The 19,264-nt window shown below is 38.8% G+C and overlaps 1 protein-coding gene across 1 annotated transcript in view; it reads left to right on the top strand.

Moving 5' to 3' along the window:
* Window positions 1-19,264, top strand: part of MYO3B (myosin IIIB) — a 344,336-nt gene that overhangs the window by 68,533 nt on the left and 256,539 nt on the right. Inside the window, exon 7 of the mRNA XM_075933604.1 lies at window positions 5,496-5,561. Within this exon, the coding sequence (XP_075789719.1) occupies window positions 5,496-5,561 (66 nt within the window). The remainder of the gene's footprint in view (window positions 1-5,495; window positions 5,562-19,264) is intronic.

The following is a 19,264-nucleotide window of genomic DNA, read 5'->3' on the forward strand; positions in this document are numbered from 1 at the left end:
TCTTGGTTTTCCTTTATGAAATGTGTTGCTAAATTTATTGAAATAATTTTTAAAAAAGCATTTTGCTCTTCAGATATATTTAATTAGACAAAAAAATTTAAAATCTGAAGCAGTTACTTTCCTTTTGTATATTATAAGTCTGTTGACTATGAGCTGTAATTAGCCACGCAGCTTAATGTAAAGGACAAATGATGCTCACTGAACCACGTCGCTGGTCTGATTGTGGTAAAATGATCCATTTGGTTTTACCAGCTGTGACTTTGGAGGCAAATGGAAAACACAGTAAACCCAACCGATTAAAATATTTCTAGCACACATTCCCTATTACTGACCATTGGGAATCAGTTCTTCTCTGGGACTGAGCTTGCTAATGTCTTCATGTGATAAGGAGCACTGAACTTAAAAAACCCCCAAACCTGTGTGCGTGTGTGTAGGATACCTTCTGAATGAGCTTAATGCAACACCCCTCATCAAAAATCCCATAAAGAACATACAACAATCAGACCATGGAAGGCAGACAATGAGTGAGAGGAGGACAATATCCATCAGCAGAACAGTTATTCTGTGTAAGGAAATGGAACATTTGGTATCGGAGTAATTATAGAACTAAGGACTAGGGGGAAAAGGCACAAACTTGTGAAATAAATGGTTGATCACCTTTCTTGCATCAAAAGAGAACATTTTCACAGTGCATTTAGAAAGACTTAGCTGTGGCAGCTCATGCAGTGAACTTTATATCTACTTCTCACAATTATCCATCACTTATATTGGAAAATAAACTGCTATTGTCCTTCAGCAAGGAGGATTAAATTGGTTACATATGCTCTCTTTATGAATGAGAAGAATAGCATAAGATACATCAGTAAACTACTAAGAGATGGGTATTTCGCTTTTTCTATGGATGTGTGCAAAATGCTGCAGAAGCTGATAGATGCTAATGAAGTCCAGTGACATCAGCTGATGCGAAGAGAGGCCATATATAGCACAACATATGTTGGATGTAGCATACTCTTAAAACACAAATGATCTTAGGTTGATCTGGTTTGGGCCAAAACTCCAAGACAAGTGCTGTATTTGGCTGTTGTTCAACACATGATAATATAGTATGTGCTGCATTCGCTATATGATGTGGTCACTTTGTATGTCAGTCATACGATTCCAGTGTTATAAATCAGTCCTTTTAATTGATCATTAGTTTCAGACTTCAGGAAAGTGACTGTATTTTCAAAGGAAAACAATTCTTGGATGTTAATGTATTCTTGGATGGTACCCTATTCTGCTTAACACTCAACAGGTGTCTTAGGGGTCTGTCTGCCTGCCTTTTGCAGGAACCTTAGCCACTTCAGAAGCTCTAACATCTGTGATAATTCCCATCTCCTCTATACAGTGCAGTGAAATGTCTGTCCTAACTAAACCACATTTTGTCCTATCTAACTTTGAGACCTGCAAAGTACATTTCCACAGGATGGCAAGATCTAGTCTTATATAGAGAACTGTCCATAAACATTCTATAGGGATCCTTGGTGATTATTGTGTGTTCAAGGCCAATCTAATTTTTTTTAAATGATTATAAAAAGAAAAAAAATTAAACTAACACACTAATTTTAAAAGCTTCCTCCAGCAGAAATGAAATCCATGATAATGCCTACAACCATGGAATATATTGATGTGTATAGATTTTACCCTATGTTCTCTTTATAGAGCATGTTTTTAGAATATTCTTGGTGAAATAATGCTATGGAACTGACACTATCTCTGAAATATAGTCTTTATATTAAACCCCATTATTACCTTCACAGATATAATCAGATGCTAGACTTTGAGAATAGTGTCTAAAAGAATCTGCAAACAGTTCTTTATTGGCTATGTCACAGTTTATGAAAACTAGTGAAACTTTGGACCAACTAGGCTTGACTTTTGAATTTGTAGTGAAATTCCAAACTAGGGAGGTTTAACTTCAAATTTCTGCAGACAGTGGGAATATATTTTACATTCAGACATGGCAGTGATGGGTGCTGTTATCAGAACTTTAATAGACATATAAAACAGTATTCCTCTAAAGTAAAGTATGAGGAGTCACAAGTGAAATGACCGGAAAAATACTTGTTATCCACAAGAAGAGCAGGAGTCTCTAGGCCACTCTGAAAGTACATTAGAGAGTGGCTTGATTTTAACTCAAGTGCTAGCCATTGCTTGTTAGAAAGAGAGATTTTTTTTGAAGCTTGTCTTTCTTTCAGATATACTTTTGTTGCTTGACATATCTTCTGAAAGGATCTCCTGTGCTTTGTGTCTGATTGTACAGTTACAAATTCTCTGATGTACATAAAAATATTAATGTGGTTAATGGAAGACAGGATTGGAATACTAGTGTCATTGAAAATAACACATCACATGTTTTTCCTAATAGTAAATTTGATAAATGACACATACCTCAAACATTCTGAATTTCTTTATGAAAAAAATTACACACTCTGAAACTTCTATAACAAAAGAGGAAAAATAAGAACATATTAAGCTCAGACGTGACATCCTGCAACGAAATGAGATGACTGCATTTATTTTGAATAGATAAAGATGAATGAAAATGGTCCATTTATTACAAAGCCACATTGTCTTTTTTAAACCAAGTTGTGATTTTTTTACTAGCAATTGTTAAATTGAGCTGCTATTTAAATGTACATATGTGAGAAGCTGCTAAACACATCAGTACAAATTTATATTGTGTTTTATGTTGCTTACTCGCTCTTTGTTTTCCAGAATGTTTCCAAACCATATCTTGTTGTGGAAGAGTGTGGCTCTGAATTAAATGAGCATCATTCATAATACAATGTAGAGGCTATTCATGACAATTTGGTGTTAGATTAAACTAAATCTATGGTTATTTTTGTCAATTTAGTTACCTATGCTCCTTAGCATGGAGTCCTCAAATGCAATAAAACACAAGCTAGTAAAGTTCTATAACAGTCCATTCTTTTATCTACTCAAATGTATTTGAAAATGTAAGTTGCTTGAAGGAAGCTATGGAAGATAATGACCCAATGTGCTATGCAAGAAACTTTGTTTTTACTAGAAATAGACCTTTTAGAAGGAAGCTTGGATCTGGAAGTGGAGCCATATTTACCCAAAGTTTTGAGGGGTTCATATTTGGTTTTCTGATCTAGATCTTTCTGATGAAGGTGGGAGTTAACCACCAAGACTGCAACCAGGTCTGAATTTCCTCAGTGTTCTCTGGAGGATTTGATGTTCCACTGTGGGCTAATATTTGTCTGTATAACTTACTGTAGTATTCAGTGAGGAAAGTTATAGGGCAGCATATTTGTTATTTCTAAGATTCTGGAGCGAGAAAGTAGGTGAAGTAATATTTTTCATTGAACCAACCTCTGCTGGTGAGAGACACATACAGAGCTCTTCTTCAGCTCTGGGAAAGGAACAGAATTTGGACTAATACAGATATTATCACACCCATCCTCTGTCTCTGATATCCTGGGACTGACATGGATACAACTATGCTGCATACAACAAAGTAAGCTTCTGGATGCATTTTTGTGGAAGCCTCTGTTAATACGTAATTTAAGCAAAATTTTACTACAAAAATTCATGTACTACATTTTTATAATTTTTGAGCACATTATATGGAAACATCAAAAGCAGGATAGACAGACATCTGTCAGGGATGGTCTAGATGGTGGTTGGTCCTGCCATGAGTGCGGTGGTTGATAAGCTTTCAATGTTCCTTCCAATTCTATGATTAATGTCTAGTTTACCAGAGAATACTAGAATCAAGTCACTGATGACTGAAAGTTACAACCATTTGTTGATGATCTCTCCCATAGTTGTCCTTATTTCTGAAAATCATGATAATAACTGGTTATCTGAGTGGAAAGGCTAAAGTCTGAATAGGCATGAAGACTGGATTAACCCCTTAGGTGATCCCTTCATAATCAAGCAGAGTTAAAGTGAACTGTGGGGAAGCTTGCATGATGTGCAATATGCATTCTGTACTTGTTACCAGCATTAACATCAATTAAATGAAAAGGGGAAATTTGGGTAAAAAAAAACACAAACCAAAGGAAATAGGCACCCAAAGGATATAGCCTATTTGGACATTCCTTTCTGATGTCACTGTTTTTTAACAGAGCTCATGTTATCTTTGTGGAAGATATACGAGAAAACTACAATCACACGATTTAACAGAAAAAAAAACCAACAAATGGTCTGGTAGCACTTTATAGACAAACAAAACATGTAGATGGTATGATGAGCTTTCGTGGGCACAGCCCACTTCTTCAGATGACCGGAGTTATGAGTTTAGGATGTGCAGACCCAAAATAAATAGGAGAGGGAGAGGGGAAAAAAGAAGGGGGGTGGGAGACAGGAAGCTAGAGGAAATCAGTAAGTATCTAAAGATTGGGTAGTTAAAATGAAGCAAATAAAAATCAAAGTCAATTGATAGTGTCCTTCCTGACATAGGAGTCTACACAAAGAGCTGTTTGTACCTTCATTGGCTGTTAAGTTGGTAGTGCCCCAAACAACCTTCATCACAATTGAATCCATTAGCATATTAATTGAATTTGTGGATGCACTCTAATTCCAATATTTCTCTGTGTATCTGGTTAGTAGAACTGGTTTGTGACAAGACGGCTACTTGAAGATCTTTTAAACAGTGATTAGGAAGATTAAAGTGTTCCCCAATAGGTTTCTGTATGTTTCCTTTACGTATAATTGATTTGTGCCCATTGATTCTTTCCCACAGAGACTGTCCAGTTTGTCCAATATATATATAGCAGTGGGGCATTGTTGGCATTTGATGGCATAGATCAAATTACTGGATGTGCAGTCAAATGACCTTTTGATTTGGTAGCTTATGTTGTTGACTCCAGTGATGAATTCGCTAGTATAGATATGTGGGCAGAGTTGGCATTGTTTTTGGTTGCAGGGCTGGATTCCTGGATGCTTATGATGTGGTTGTGTGGTATGGTTACTGGAAAGAATTCATTTCAGGTTGGGGGGTTGTCTGTTAGCGAAAATAGGCTTTCCTCCCAAGGCCTCTGAGAGTGAGGGATCATGTTCCAAGATGGGTTGTAGATTGTGTATAATGTGCTGGAGGAGTCTGAGTTGTGGACTACAGGTAATAACAAGTAGAGTTCTGTTAGTTTCTCTTTTGGGTCTGTCTTGAAGTAGTTCATGTCTGGGGTACTTTTTTGGCTCTGTCAATTTGTTTTTTCACTTCCTCAGGTGGGTATTTCAGTTTTAGGAATGCTCTGTAAAGATCCTGTAAGTGATTTTCTCTGTCTGTGGGGTCGGAGCAAATCCAGTTGTACCTGTGCCCACAAAAGCTCATGATACCATCTGCATGTTTTGTTAGTCTATAAAGTGCTACCAGACCATTTGTTGTTTTTTTTCTGTACAGACTAACTCATCTACCCCCTGAAGCATCTGATGATTTAACAGATTTGCCCTTAATGATTAAAAACTCAAAACTGTATATTTTTCAGAAATCCTCCTCCTACTTTGCTACATCCAGAAAAATGGTGCAGAGGATTCAACCACTTCATTGCACAGTGAGTTTTCCTTTCATTTCAACACTGCTTACTCTGCAAGGCCTTACAGAATGATATGAAACCCTGGAAGCAGAATGTATTTGGTATACACAGTTGTTTTGCTTGCTTGAAGGTTGTAACACACATCTTCTCAGAGATTGAAGGCTATATGTCATGTCTTGAAAACTGACCAGCTCAGTTTGAGCTCTTCATAGAATTTGCTCAACAGCAGCTGTGAACTATACTAAGTTGACTATAGGTTGAACTTATCTAGTATGACATTCACTGGTCCAGCAACATCTATGGTCCAGCATGATTTAAGTTAGCTGGATGTCTACTTGTCGTGGGTGTGGCCAAGTTTCTCGCAGTCCCATAAAATGTTTATAACCACCAGTCCTGGCTTTCAGTGTTGTGTACTGTTGTTTAGCTCTAATTTACCCCTAAATGTCTTCTAAAAACCCAGTAAGCAGTGCAAGTGTTGGTAATGTTGATAGACAATATTGACATCCCATGCTCTGGCAAATTCTCTGGTTCGGTACCGGTCAAGTATGAGCTAGAGCAGTTCAACCTGTAGTTTCTTGACGTGTGATGGACCAAGGGTGAATCTATGACTACACCTGATTTGCGTGATGGCTTAGTGGTAAAGTTTGGTGGCAAAGTGGAGGTCTAAATGGATGGTAACAACATATGGACTTGCCTTTCAGGGAAGGATTTACCAAAGTAAATTCTAGGTAGTTAAATATTAAAATTAAAAAAGAGAAGCACAAAGTTCTTTCCATAAAATCTTGGATATCTCTAACAAACCAAAACCAGCAGAACATATTGGCTGCGTCTAGATTGGCATGATTTTCCAGAAATGCTTTTAACGGAAAAGTTTTCCGTTAAAAGCATTTTCAGAACAGAGCGTCTAGATTGGCACAGACGCTTTTCCACAAAAGCACTTTTTGCGGAAAAGCATCCGTGCCAATCTAGACACACTTTTCTGCAAAAAAGCCCCAATCACCATTTTTGCGATCGGGGCTTTTTTGCGGAAAACAAATCTGAGCTGTCTACACTGACCCTTTTGCACAAAAGCTTTGCGCAAAAGGGACTTTTGCCTGAACGGGAGCAGAATAGTATTTCCGCAAGAAGCACTGATTTCTTACAGTAGGAAGTCAGTGCTTTTGCGGAAATTCAAGCGGCCAGTGTAGACAGCTGGCAAGTTTTTCCGGAAAAGCGGCTGATTTTACGGAAAAACTGGCCAGTCTCGACACAGCCATTAAGTTAGTGACTTAAATATTATCTAGATCCCACCCAGCTTCAGCAAAAGATCCTCAATAAACCAAAGTCATAGTTTGTTTGTTAGTACAAGTAAACTAAAAAGTTAATAATGTATCTGTTATCAGATCCAAAATTCTCATAACTTCCATTAATAAGTAAATATAGGATTTGAGAAAGGTCCGTAAAATCATTATAGGTGTGAAGAACTGGCCATACCGAGTCAGACCAAAAATCTATCTAGCCCATTATCCTGTCTACCAACAGTGGGCAATGCCAGGTGCCTCAGAGGAATGAACAGAGCATGTAACCATCAAGTGATCCACCCCCTATTGCCCATTCCCAGCTTCTGGCAAACAGAGGCTAGAGACACCATTCCTGCCCATCCTGGCTAATAGCCCTTGATGGACCTATTCTCCATGCAGGATCATTCCTAGGCGCACACAGCTGTGTAGGGCACCATGAAATTTAGGGCATGCCCCCCACAACTCCTGTCCCTGCTGCCCTGTGTGCAACACTCTCCCCCATAAAGTGGTCAGCTTCCTCCACAGAGTGGCCACCACCACCCCCATCCCATGGAGGTATGTGTGCAGGTGCTCAGGCTGCATGTGTCACCATGAATTGTAAGGATGCCCTGCCTTCATGAATGTATCTAGTTATTTTTTTGAACCCTGTTATAGTTTTGGCCTTTACAACTTGCTCTGGGAAAGAGTTCCACAGGTTGACTATGTGTTGTGTGAAAAAAATACTTCTTTATTCGTTTTAATGAAAGTAAATAAGGAAGTCTTATTTACTCCTCCTCCTAACACAAGAACTAGAAGTCATCAAATGAAATTAATAGGCAGTACTTTTAAAATAACAAAAGGAAATATTTCTTCACCTAATGCATAGTCAACCTGTGGGACTCCTTGCCAGAGGATGTTGATGGCCAAGACTATAACAGAATTAAAAAAGAATTAGCTATATTCATGGAGGATAGATCTGTCAATGGCTTTTAGTCAGGATGGGCAGGAATGCTGTCCCTAGCCTCTGTTTGCTAGAAGTTGGGAATGGATGATAGGAGCTGGATCACTTGGCCCTGGTCTAAAGCAGAAGCACCTGCTTGCAATGTTTCCTGTTGTGTCTCTGCCTCCCCTGCACTCCCACAGAGACGGTGCTGGGGGGAACTGGCTTTACCTCCTTCCCCCCAGCATTTACTTATCGGATAGTTGACTAGTCACTTACATCCCTAATTGACAGAATCCCCAAAATGTGAAGCCTGAGGTGCTTGTGCTAGGCAGCGGCTGTTTGGGAGAAAACTGTTCCTGACTGTCTCATGTTCTCTTTGTATGGTGTAAAAAGAAGGCAGCTGGTAAACTTGAGAACAATATTCAACTGTAGAATACATCCCACTGCAGTGTTGTCCTCCACATGCGTCTTTCTTGGAAACCCTTTCTGAGCTTGGGAACAATACAATAATTTAAGCTTAATATTTCTTGATGTTTATTCAAACTTTTTTAATATATGTAACCACTGAAATCCAATAGGGTATAAATGATGCTATAGAAGGAGTTAAAGGTTTCTATATGCAGTGTAATACTTGCCCTTTCAGTTTTCTGATATCCTGAAATCAAACATTTGTAATCTGATCAATTTTAATGGTTTCCAAACAGCTTATCTCCAACTTTCATGAAGCTGCTTTGTGTTTTTACAGTAATAGCCACAATGAAGCAGTAAAGTGTACTGATAAGCAGTGTTTTAAACAGATGTTATAACTGAAACAATATAACAATTGTAATAAATGTGCCAATTTTGTAATTGGACAAAAGAGAACACTGGAATGGAACTAGTGGTGACATTGCCACGTTTTGTTTTCTAGTTTGCAATTTCCCATATGAGGTGAGGTTACAAAACATTTATATTAGTAAAGTTTCATTTTTTACAATAATAAAAACATCAGAGTATACAGCTGTGAACCTTTTAGCCATTAGCGATAATTGGCTCATTTATATGCGTTAGTTATGCATTTGTCAATGCATGACTCATGACAGCTTAGTTATGATAAATTAAAAGTAATGATTATATGAATTCCTTACTGCCTTTTATCCATATGTTAGGACCTTGCCTGATGTTTCTGTCACCCTTGTGATGAGTGGTTGGCTTGTAGTAATTTCATTATCTACTTCTCTCCTGATGGCCAACATCATTTGCATAACAAGCTTATCTGGTTCAAGTCCTGGTCCAGACCTGTGTATTGACACAAAACGGAGCATGCTGCTTCAGTTAAGCAGACCTTTGACTTCCATTCTATTAATTCTGTGATTTCACCCTTGCCAATACTGCCAGATTTAGGCAATTTAGTTTCTTTTCCATATTTCTGTGCCTTGTTCAGAGTAATAGCAGTGCTCCAGATGAAACATCAAAATGTTTTCCGTATCCTGGAAGGCTTTTGTATTCTAAATACGTCATTGAAAAAAACTTTAAAAATGAGGAGTGGTCCTGTATCACCTTAGAAACTAACAAAGAAAATATGTATAGTATCATGAGCTTTCGTGGGCAAACACACTTCCTCAGATGAGTGAAAATGGGTTGTGCCCACGTAAGTTCATGATTCTCTCTCTCTCTCTCTCTCGCTCTAATATACATATATATGAGAGAGAGAGAGAAAATAGTATATATAGATAGTTAATCTCTGAGGTGCTACAGGGCCACTTGTTTTTAAAGTTTTTTCAAGTTACAGATTAACATGGCTACCTCTCTGAGACTTTTTCACATATCACAGTAATTTCTAAAACTTTCAGGCTGGAAGGTCTAGGACTATTTCTCATCTGGCTCTTGAGCCAATTGGAGGCAATAATGATAAATTATTTATGTTAACATGAAATCCACAGAACACTAGTATAACTTGAGTTAGTGATTTTGCTGTAAAAATCCCAGTGGACACAAGGCACAGGTAATTTTTACCCGGATGAAGGCTCTTCCTTTCCTCACCTAGTGTTGACCTTGATTAGCTACAGTGAGGTAAAAACTATAACACTTTGTCTCCATTGGGATTTTGCAATGATGTAACTAATGTGATAGCTTGCTGTAGGAACACACCTTGCTGGCAGTGTCAAGCCTTAGTCAAGTCATCTCAGACAACAGCCTGACTTTGTACTCAAGTGTCTATTTACACAGAACCTTTATATTTTCACTTCTTCTGTACAATTCTGTGTATTCCTATATATCTCTACTACTTAGATTCTTATTGGTAAAGGTGGTAAATATATTCCCATTGATAATGATAAAAATTGTAAAGTAAGAAAACTGCTGTGAAAACTGTGGTTTGGTGTAAGGATGTTTACTTTATGTATTTTGACATGTAATGTAGACAACTTCTGTTTTAACAGTTATAAAGCTTAGCTTTTTCAGTCTCAATATCTACTCTCATTAAATAATTACTGTCTGACCTTCCCCCTATAATTTCCTGCCACTGTGAAAATTTGATAAAAATTGAAAAAATGCTTAAAACCAATAATTTTGTACAGCTATGAAAATTTAAATCAATAACATCTTAAAAATATAGAAATAAACATCAGTATGCACTGAAATAATAAAAATCTAACTCCACTAAGCCTATCTATAAGGTTACTTAAACATTGATTGCCACCTCTATAGGCTCTAAAAAGATAGACTTTTACTAATGTTCATAACCAACTGAAATAAAATCTCAGGTTTGAAAAGCTTACTCCCTCCTATGACCCTGAAAATTTATCATGCTAAACTCTTTTTTCAGCTGCAACATTAATGTTGTCTGTCCTCATATGATAACAATTTGTGTCCATTATTTATAAACACGGAGTTTAAGAATTTCTGCAGGAATATTAATATGGCAAATGGCAAAATGAATAAAAGATACAAATTAGTTTAAAAGAGTTCAAACACTACACATAATATTACAGTATATCTGAAGGTGGCAAGAGGAGTTAATATGTTCTCGGAGCAGAAGGCTACAATAGCCTTTATTTACATTACATCAGCAAATGGTAATTTTAATTAAAATGAGCAATGGTATCTCCAGGGACAGATGCTCTTCTTTTAAATTTATGTAGCCAATGATTAGCTATTAGGGCCCCTGGAATTAATTAGTCTCTCTCAAACTGCAGAGATTTAAAGAATTAAGAAACTCAAGGAGTAGTAAACTCAAAATGTAAAATTTCAAGGTTTAGAGTATCCAAAATTGATCATGATAATAAATACATATTCTATCAGTGACTGATTACAAAAACAATGGAAACCTGATTTCCTAATTTTTTTAAATTTAGTTTTTTTGCATTTAGTTTTAATGTAAAACATGATTATAAACATGCATCACAAGGTTGAATTTCGGATTCAGGAGTAATTTGTCTCCTAATTGATCATATAGATCCTAAGGGCCCTATTTTGATCTCACCGATGTCTCATTTATGATCTAAGTTGTGTGACTGTAAAGTGTGACATAGAAAGAGACCATAGAATCATAGAACTGGAAGGGACCTCAAGAGTTCATCAAGTCTAGTCCCCTGCTCTCATGACAGGACCAAGCACTATCGAGATCATCCCTGCTAGATGTTTATCCAACCTGCTCTTAAATATCGCCAAAGATGGAGATTCCACAACCTTTCTAGGAAATTTATTCCAGTGTTTAACCACCCTGACAATTAGGAAGTTTTTCCTAATGTCCAACCTAAACCACCCTTGCTGAAATTTAAGCCCATTGCTTCTTGTCCTATCATCACAAGCCAAGGAGAACAATTTCTCTCCCTCTTCCTTGTGACACCTTTTTAGATGCTTTACAACTGCTATTGTATCATATTGCTATATTCTCTCACGTGGAATGTGATGTATGCTCGACTTGAGAAACTTCAGTGGGAAGGAAGAGAGCACTGTTTGCAAATCTCAGGAAAAGAGGGAGATTCTAGAACTGGGGCTGCAGGATAAATGAGCAAATTACTCATGTCCTTCACTTTATACTTTTCTGAAGTCTCACAGAATCTAGTTACAGAATGGCTGTGTCTAGACTGCATCCCTTTTCCATAAAAGGGATGCAAATTAGACATATCGCAATTGCAAATGAAGCTGGGATTTAAATCTCCCATGCTTCATTAGCATAAAAATGGCTGCCGCTTTTTTCTGGCTCGGAGCTTTGCCGGAAAAAAGCGCCAGTCGAGACGTGGATCTTTCGGAAAATAAAGCCTTTTCCAAAAGATCCCTTATCTCTCATTTTAAGAGGGATAAGGGATCTTTTGGAAAAGGCTTTATTTTCCGAAAGATCCATGTCTAGACTGGCGCTTTATTCCGGCAAAGCTCCGAGCCGGAAAAAAGCGGCAGCCATTTTTATGCTAATGAGGTGCGGGAGATTTAAATCCCTGCTTCATTTGCAATTGCGATATGTCTAATTTGCATCCCTTTTACGGAAAAGGGATGCAGTCTAGACACAGCCAATATGTTTAAAGTAGTCCATGTTTAGCAGCTGAACTGGTATCTCACTGACCTGGCAGTATTGCATGGGTCTTATTTTTACACACATGAACTGTTTTCAGGTGAAAGGCGGACAGAGTATTCAGTTAAGATCACTGCTTTCAACTAACAAGAGAAGAGTTCCTTAATGAGAACTAAGAGAACTAGCGCTGCTGAGTCTTCTTGTTTTACTGGGCTTATCTTTTCAGCTGCCCATTGTGATACAGGCACACTCTGGGCAAAGTACCAAGAAGAGTGTGGACCAGCAGTGGTTCAGCAGAAGTATTGTGGAGGATGGGAGCTGTGATGACAAGGTGGCATAGCTGTACACACATTAACTTTTCTCAAGCTAGCATGCTAAAAATAGCAACATAGCTAAGGTAGCAGGGGCAGTAGCTTAGGCTCTGCCTGAGAGGTGGGTACATATTCAAGTGGCTAGCCCAAGCTCCTGCCTGTGATACACTACACCAGTGGTTTCCAACCTTTTTAAGCATGAGATCACTTTTTGAATTTAAGTGCAATCCAAGCTCTACCTCAAAACCAAATATCATTGCCCCATTTCCTTTGCGCTCCTTGCCCCGCCTCTCTTTGAGGCCTCCTCTCCTTCCCCTTCCCCCCTCCCCCTCACTCACTTTCACCAGGCTGAGGCAGAGATTTGGCATGCAGATTCTGGTCTTAGGTTAAGGGATTTAGAGTGTGAGGGGCTCTGAGCTGAGCTTGGGGCAGGCAGTTGGGTTGCAGGATTAGGTTCTAAGTGCCAGCCCTGGAAGGGTATTTGGATGCATGGGGGCTCAGGGCTAAGGCAGGGGGTTGAGGTGCGGGAGGGCGTTTATGACTGGGGTAGGGGTTCAGGATGTGGACTCCACCTGGGCCCTGCTTACCTCAGGTGCCTCCTGGGTGATGGTGCAATGAGGATAAGGCAGGCTCACCCCTGCCCTACCCCTGCACCTCTTCCGAAAGCAGCCAGCAAACTCCATCTCTAGTCCTGTTGGGCCTCCCCTCTGCTCTGTGGAAATGGGATACAGGGTGGGAGAAGGGGGCACCTTGACATCAGCACTCACCTTTCTCTCCCCTGCCCTGCGCAACAAGCAGGAGGCTCCTGGGGGAAGAGCTCCAAGGCAGAGGGCCAGAGATGCACAGCTGTGGGAGGAGGAGCAGCTGAAGTGGTGGCACTTGATAGCCATGGGGCCAAACCAGTTAGGATCACCTGTCAGAGGCTGTAAAATCCACCAGTAGATCTTGTTCTACTGGTTGGTGACCACTGCACTATACTAGCCTGAACAGAGCAAATGCAAGACTCTCAACTCCCAGCTCAGAAACAGATGTACCCTATGACTGGGACCTGTGGGCTCAGGTGGTACCTTTGTTGGATTTGCTCCCCATGGACAAAGAATAAAAGGAGACCTCTTCCGTACTGCAAGAGCAAAAAGGGTTCACAAGCTTTTACAAGAGAGAGGAGATAGAAACCTTCTTTGTCTTCATTCCAGCTGCATCAGGCTTGAGAATTTCATTTCCCATTGATATTTGGTTTCCTCATTTTAACTATAGCACCTCATTTGCTTCATCTGACAGAAATCACGAGGGTGTCACCATGACCAATGTAGATAGCGAAAAGGGGAGTACATTCAGGAGGACAAAAGATATTTCTTGTAACATGAGGCCATGGATGGAATGATCTATGGGTGCTATTGAAGAGAGATCTGAGAACCAAATATGACTGAGGGTGTCTGAGGATAGACCAATAAAATAAAATAGACCTTGTGCTTGAGGAAGGAAAAGATGAGCCCTGACTTAATCACTGTATATTCAGTGGGATTTTTAAGCCCTCTACCATTAGCCTAACTCTGCTTCCATTGAAGCCAGTTCTAAAATTCTCAATGGGAGCAGAGGTACGCTAGCAGTGTGTGTTCTGGAAAACGCCTTCTGTAATTTTTAAATTACTTGCTCTTCATATTAATGTGGTGAACATGGGATGTACCTGAAGACTTTTTTTTTCACCCAAAGCTTTCAAACATTTGTTGGAAATTAGATTACATGACCAGTAGTAAAATCCGAATGAAAGAGGTCTTAAGAAAACAGTTGTTGACTTTCCAGTGTTAGAATATTTGTGCTATTTAATCGTCATTAGGGATGATTAACAATTTATGGTATTTGCTACTAAAAGACAGACCAATGCAGACATAAATGTGTTCTGTGCAATAAAATTTATACTGTGCATGTGATGATTGACACTTGTGTTATAAATTCAGTCTTTCATCTTGATATCTGACTGTAGTTGAAGGAAAAGTAAAATATGTTATTTCTTATGGTGAGTTGATTTGAGATACAAGATCTTTAAGTTATTGCACACAGACACAGGGTGTACTTTTACTGAAAGAGCGTTGGTATGCAGCTCTGTAGACAGTAATGCTTGTATCCCATGTGTCCTTTTGAATTAGGACTGAAAGAGAAATTCTTAATGTAAAACTGTCACGGTTTTCTCTTTATTGTTCAAAATAGGAGTGATCTGTAGCAGCAGGGGGGATGGGCAGGAATAGGAGGCAGGGTGTCCTCAGAGAAGGGGACACATCACTGGATCTTTATTACAAATGGAATTCATGATGTGCCTGTCCCTCTCCACCTGTCTGCTGCATGTGACTAACCAGCATCTGCCAAAGCACTCCATGGAACACAGAGGCAGGTGATGTAGAGAGGGAATAAAAAATAGAAAATTAACCGCTTAGAAACCTTCCAAAGAGCTTACTTTTCTCTCAGCTACTGGGACTCTGATGTTTCTTCCCCTTCAGTGTTGATAACAGGGAAGTATTGACTTAGTCAGAATTCTTCTTACAAGTGTGATGGAGATGATAGTGCTGATTTGTTCACAAAAGGGTTAAAATGCCTTATGTGAGGCTTTGTTATAATGGATTGTGCCTCTGTGCTATCCTTAGGCACTCATTGCCTCTCAGTGTCTATCCACTTTATTTAAAAATATTGTCTATGGATTTAGAGCTGGTGAAAAGCACTGGATTGATTGTACGATGTTCTTTGTTGTTCCACAGAGCAGATGTGTTGAGCAGAACATGCTGCCCCACAGAAATCTGCCATTGCACCTCAGCCATTGTTTATTATTGTATCACCTACAGGTCTGGGTCCTCTTGTACTTTGCACTGTACAAATATATAATGACAAGACAACCCTGTTCTGTAAATAGAGTTTACTATTTCAGCATAAGGGTATAGACAACAGGTGGTCAAATCAAGCAGATGGGGAGTGCACAAGGGAACAAGGAAATGAGACTGGCCAGTAGGAAAAGCACTGGCTATAGCAAGTCACCTGAGGATGAAAAAGAAGATTAATTTCCATGTCTTGATCAATCCTCAGTCTTGCTTTTGAGATGAGCACTAAAAGAGCAAAATAATGTCAGTTGTGGTGGTGGTTCTTGTGGTTCACTGTATACATCTGCGCACTAGGAATTGAAACAAAAAACAGGACTATGTAGCACTTTAAAGACTAACAAGATGGTTTATTAGGTGATGAGCTTTCGTGGGCCAGACCTACTTCCTCAAATCAAATATGTATTTGATCTGAGGAAGTGGGTCTGGTCCACGAAAGCTCATCACCTAATAAACCATCTTGTTAGTCTTTAAAGTGCTACATAGTCCTGTTTTTTGTTTCAGCTACACCAGACTAACACGGCTACATTTCTATCACTAGGAATTGAACTGAGCCCACCAACTCATTTCATATAAACCATTGGAGAGCCCCCACTTTTGTTCATATTCTGTACTAACCTGAGTTGAATCCAGATTGACAATTTAAAAATGACATCTGACTTGGTCATTCCCACCGAGATTACAACTGACCTGAATAGAAACGTGTAGTCATAATTACTTCCATGTTAATTTCTGAAATTATTCCTTTTTAATAAAATTAAGTGGAGCCTACTTTACAGCAATGTAGCTTCAGAATAATTAGTATGTTGACCTTTAGTGGAAAAGACCTACCTGGGGCAGGACAACTGCATGAAGGCCTCCTTTTAATCCACTATGCAAGAAAGGCTCCTATATTCTGTAAGAACCATACTTACATTTTTACAGCCTGCACATCTAATATGAGATGTATTTGCAATTCTTTATAAGATGTACATGCAGTGAGACATATCAGCAGGGCTTGTACAGGATGCAAGAACTCCAGAAAGGTTGGAAGTGGGTGTAGGTGAAGCTGATTTTGCCCTGCTGCTGCTAGTGTAGGACCCCAGGCTCAAGAAACACTAGCTCTCATAGTTCCTTACAATCCAGCTTGGGCATCACTTATAAAGGGAGCTTAACTCCTTGAAATGCTTTGACAAAACCCAGACCTTCAGTTTTTGCTCACTGAGGATGTGCTTTCACTGTGAGTCCCCTTTTTTCCCTTAAATGGCAGTGAAAAATCCATTGAAACCTAAAATCACCTGATTCAAGTGCTTGGAAATGTTTGACTGTCATGTAGACCTGGTTTTGCTGATCTTCCTTTTAACATATTTCCACTCTCCAAACAGCAGGAGGTAGCGAAAGGCTGAGTGATAAAGCATGATCATGTCTTGTGTTTTATTAATTTTCAATTTTGTATTGGGGGGCTTCACTCTTTCATGTTTATTTTTAAGATTTTTTTGCAGGCAGAATTATTGAAAGGATAAATATTTAAAATAAATAATTTCCTGAATTGGAAAGGTATTGCCGGAGGAGCCAAATATTAATGAGATGTAGCAGCTAATGTCTGCAACAATTAACAATAGGCAAATGTGTAAAGGTTTGCCAGTGTCATGGACTGGGACACGGGTGGTCAGACCTAGCAGTTGAAGCAGAGGCAGTCAGACTTGGGACCACGAAACAGGAGTTTAAACTGAGCAAGGCTGGAACAGAGATGGAAGAAGGTTAGGAACACAGAGCATTTGCACATACACATCAATATAGCATGCACATCTAATATATGAGAATACTCATCTAATACTCAACTGATTAAATGGGTCTTACCCGTGAAAACTCATGATACTATTAGTCTCTAAGGTGCCATAGGACTACGTACTTGTTATTAAGTTACAGACTAGCATGCCTACCCCTCTGAGACTAATATGTGGTGTACAGTATTTGCAACGCTTTATAAGATGTACACGTAGTGAGAGATACCAGTAGGGCTTGTACAGGATGCAGGAATTTAAAAAAAGATGGAACCAAGTACTGCTGCTGGTCTTAAGTGCAATCATAGCAATGCTGCTTGGTCAATCAGATGATTTGATCAATAAAGCATTTCTTCTGTGGTTACCTGCTAGCTGATAGGTAGTTTTGACTTGCATGAAGTTTATTCAGACTTTGGGTGAAGAGATACCTTCTGCCTTGTAGTTTGCAAATTAGGCTGTGATACTGACCATTCTACCTCCAGTTTTGAATAGATCTAGAAAGTGCACTTTTTTGAATCCCAGGAAAAGTTCTGTGTGAAGTGGGGCATTTCTTATCCTACCTGGAGGACAGGATTGCCTATCTATAGGCACTTAGATATTATTACATTGATGGATGCAGTGTAAATGCCTGGATATAAAGACCCATAGCAGTGACATTTTGGTGAGTACAGTGTTATGACACAAAGACACTGGTCTCTTTTGGAAACCTTACTTTTATTCTTGTTTTTGTGTACTTAATCTAAAGAAATGTCATTCTGAATTGTGCTTATCTAAAAACATCTTATTTTGGGATTAAAATATTCTTGATGGTATATTATTTTGTCCATGAAAAGCTGGAAATAAAATACAGTATACCTAACAATATGTATGAGGCCTGGATCTGCTCACTGAATCAATTTTTTAAAGAACACTTTTATAGCTATAGAGGTTATAATCACCCTGCTAATTTTTTCCCCGAAAAGAAACACTAATGCTAGTCTAATCAGCTTTGACTGGAATAATGAGGGTCATTAGTAATTTTTTCTCTTTCTAAGCTTACAAAATATTCAGACCACCATTGGTGCTCTTATAAAACATATTTCATTCCATTTATTCATTAGTAAATATTTGTTCGTGATTGCTGATAAATAGTTCCCCCTTTCAGTCATCTGATTTGCTGGTTGCAAAATGGTAGTTTACATTGTTAAGACACAGCAATTTCAACAATGTTATCGTCCAAGTGCAAGCAGCCAGTGAATTTTTAGAGGCTATCTCAGACTGGCCTGTGCGTGGGTGTCTGCTCTTGTTCTCTGCTAATAAGTGCTTCATCTTTGCCTCTAATTGTGGCAGAATAGAAATGGTGCTTAGGAGCCTGGCTCTGAGATTGCAGCAAATGGCTGCAACCTATGTTTAATGTAGTGACACTAACGAATTATCAGAATTAATTTTCAGTGAAGAAAGCATGATGGAATATACTGGAATTTCAAATAAGGTAATGGATTGACTTTCGTCAAGGCCAACATGTACAGTATTTGTTTCCTTTTCAACACCTTACTTATTCCTCCTTTTATTTTACAGTCACACAGACCAAACCTGAACATCATTTTAGTGTATCTTATATGGCACATATCTTGTAATGGATTTTCCAGCCTATTTATGCCATGAGAAGTAGGCATGTCTCAGCTTGGATTTTCATTTATAGATTCCACAGGCTAAACAAATTCAATTAATTTGCAGGTGCAGTAGGCTTGGTGTTTTTAGTTGTAGTTACAGTACAGAGGATGTTGAATTGATTGCATTACAGTACTTAGATTAACTGTCCAAATTGGTCCTAGATGGGTATTCAAGTGGGCACTTGAACCTTAGCCTTTTCTTACTTCAGAGAGCAGTTTCCTTAGTGACATGAACTTTTACATTAATAAACTAATAAAACACAAGACATTTTGATTTGTTGTTGACAGTAAGACAGCACTGACATTGGCCCATACGTGTCTCTGAGATGCTGTCTTTTAAAAATGTATGAAAGAAAACACCGTGAAGTAGCTCCTGACAACATTAGGAGAGCCAAACCATAAGAGCAGAATAAGAAGATACAGGACTTCTGCTATAGGCT

This window comes from Pelodiscus sinensis, chromosome 7, assembly GCF_049634645.1.
Source record: "Pelodiscus sinensis isolate JC-2024 chromosome 7, ASM4963464v1, whole genome shotgun sequence".
Taxonomy (NCBI): Eukaryota; Metazoa; Chordata; order Testudines; family Trionychidae; genus Pelodiscus; species Pelodiscus sinensis.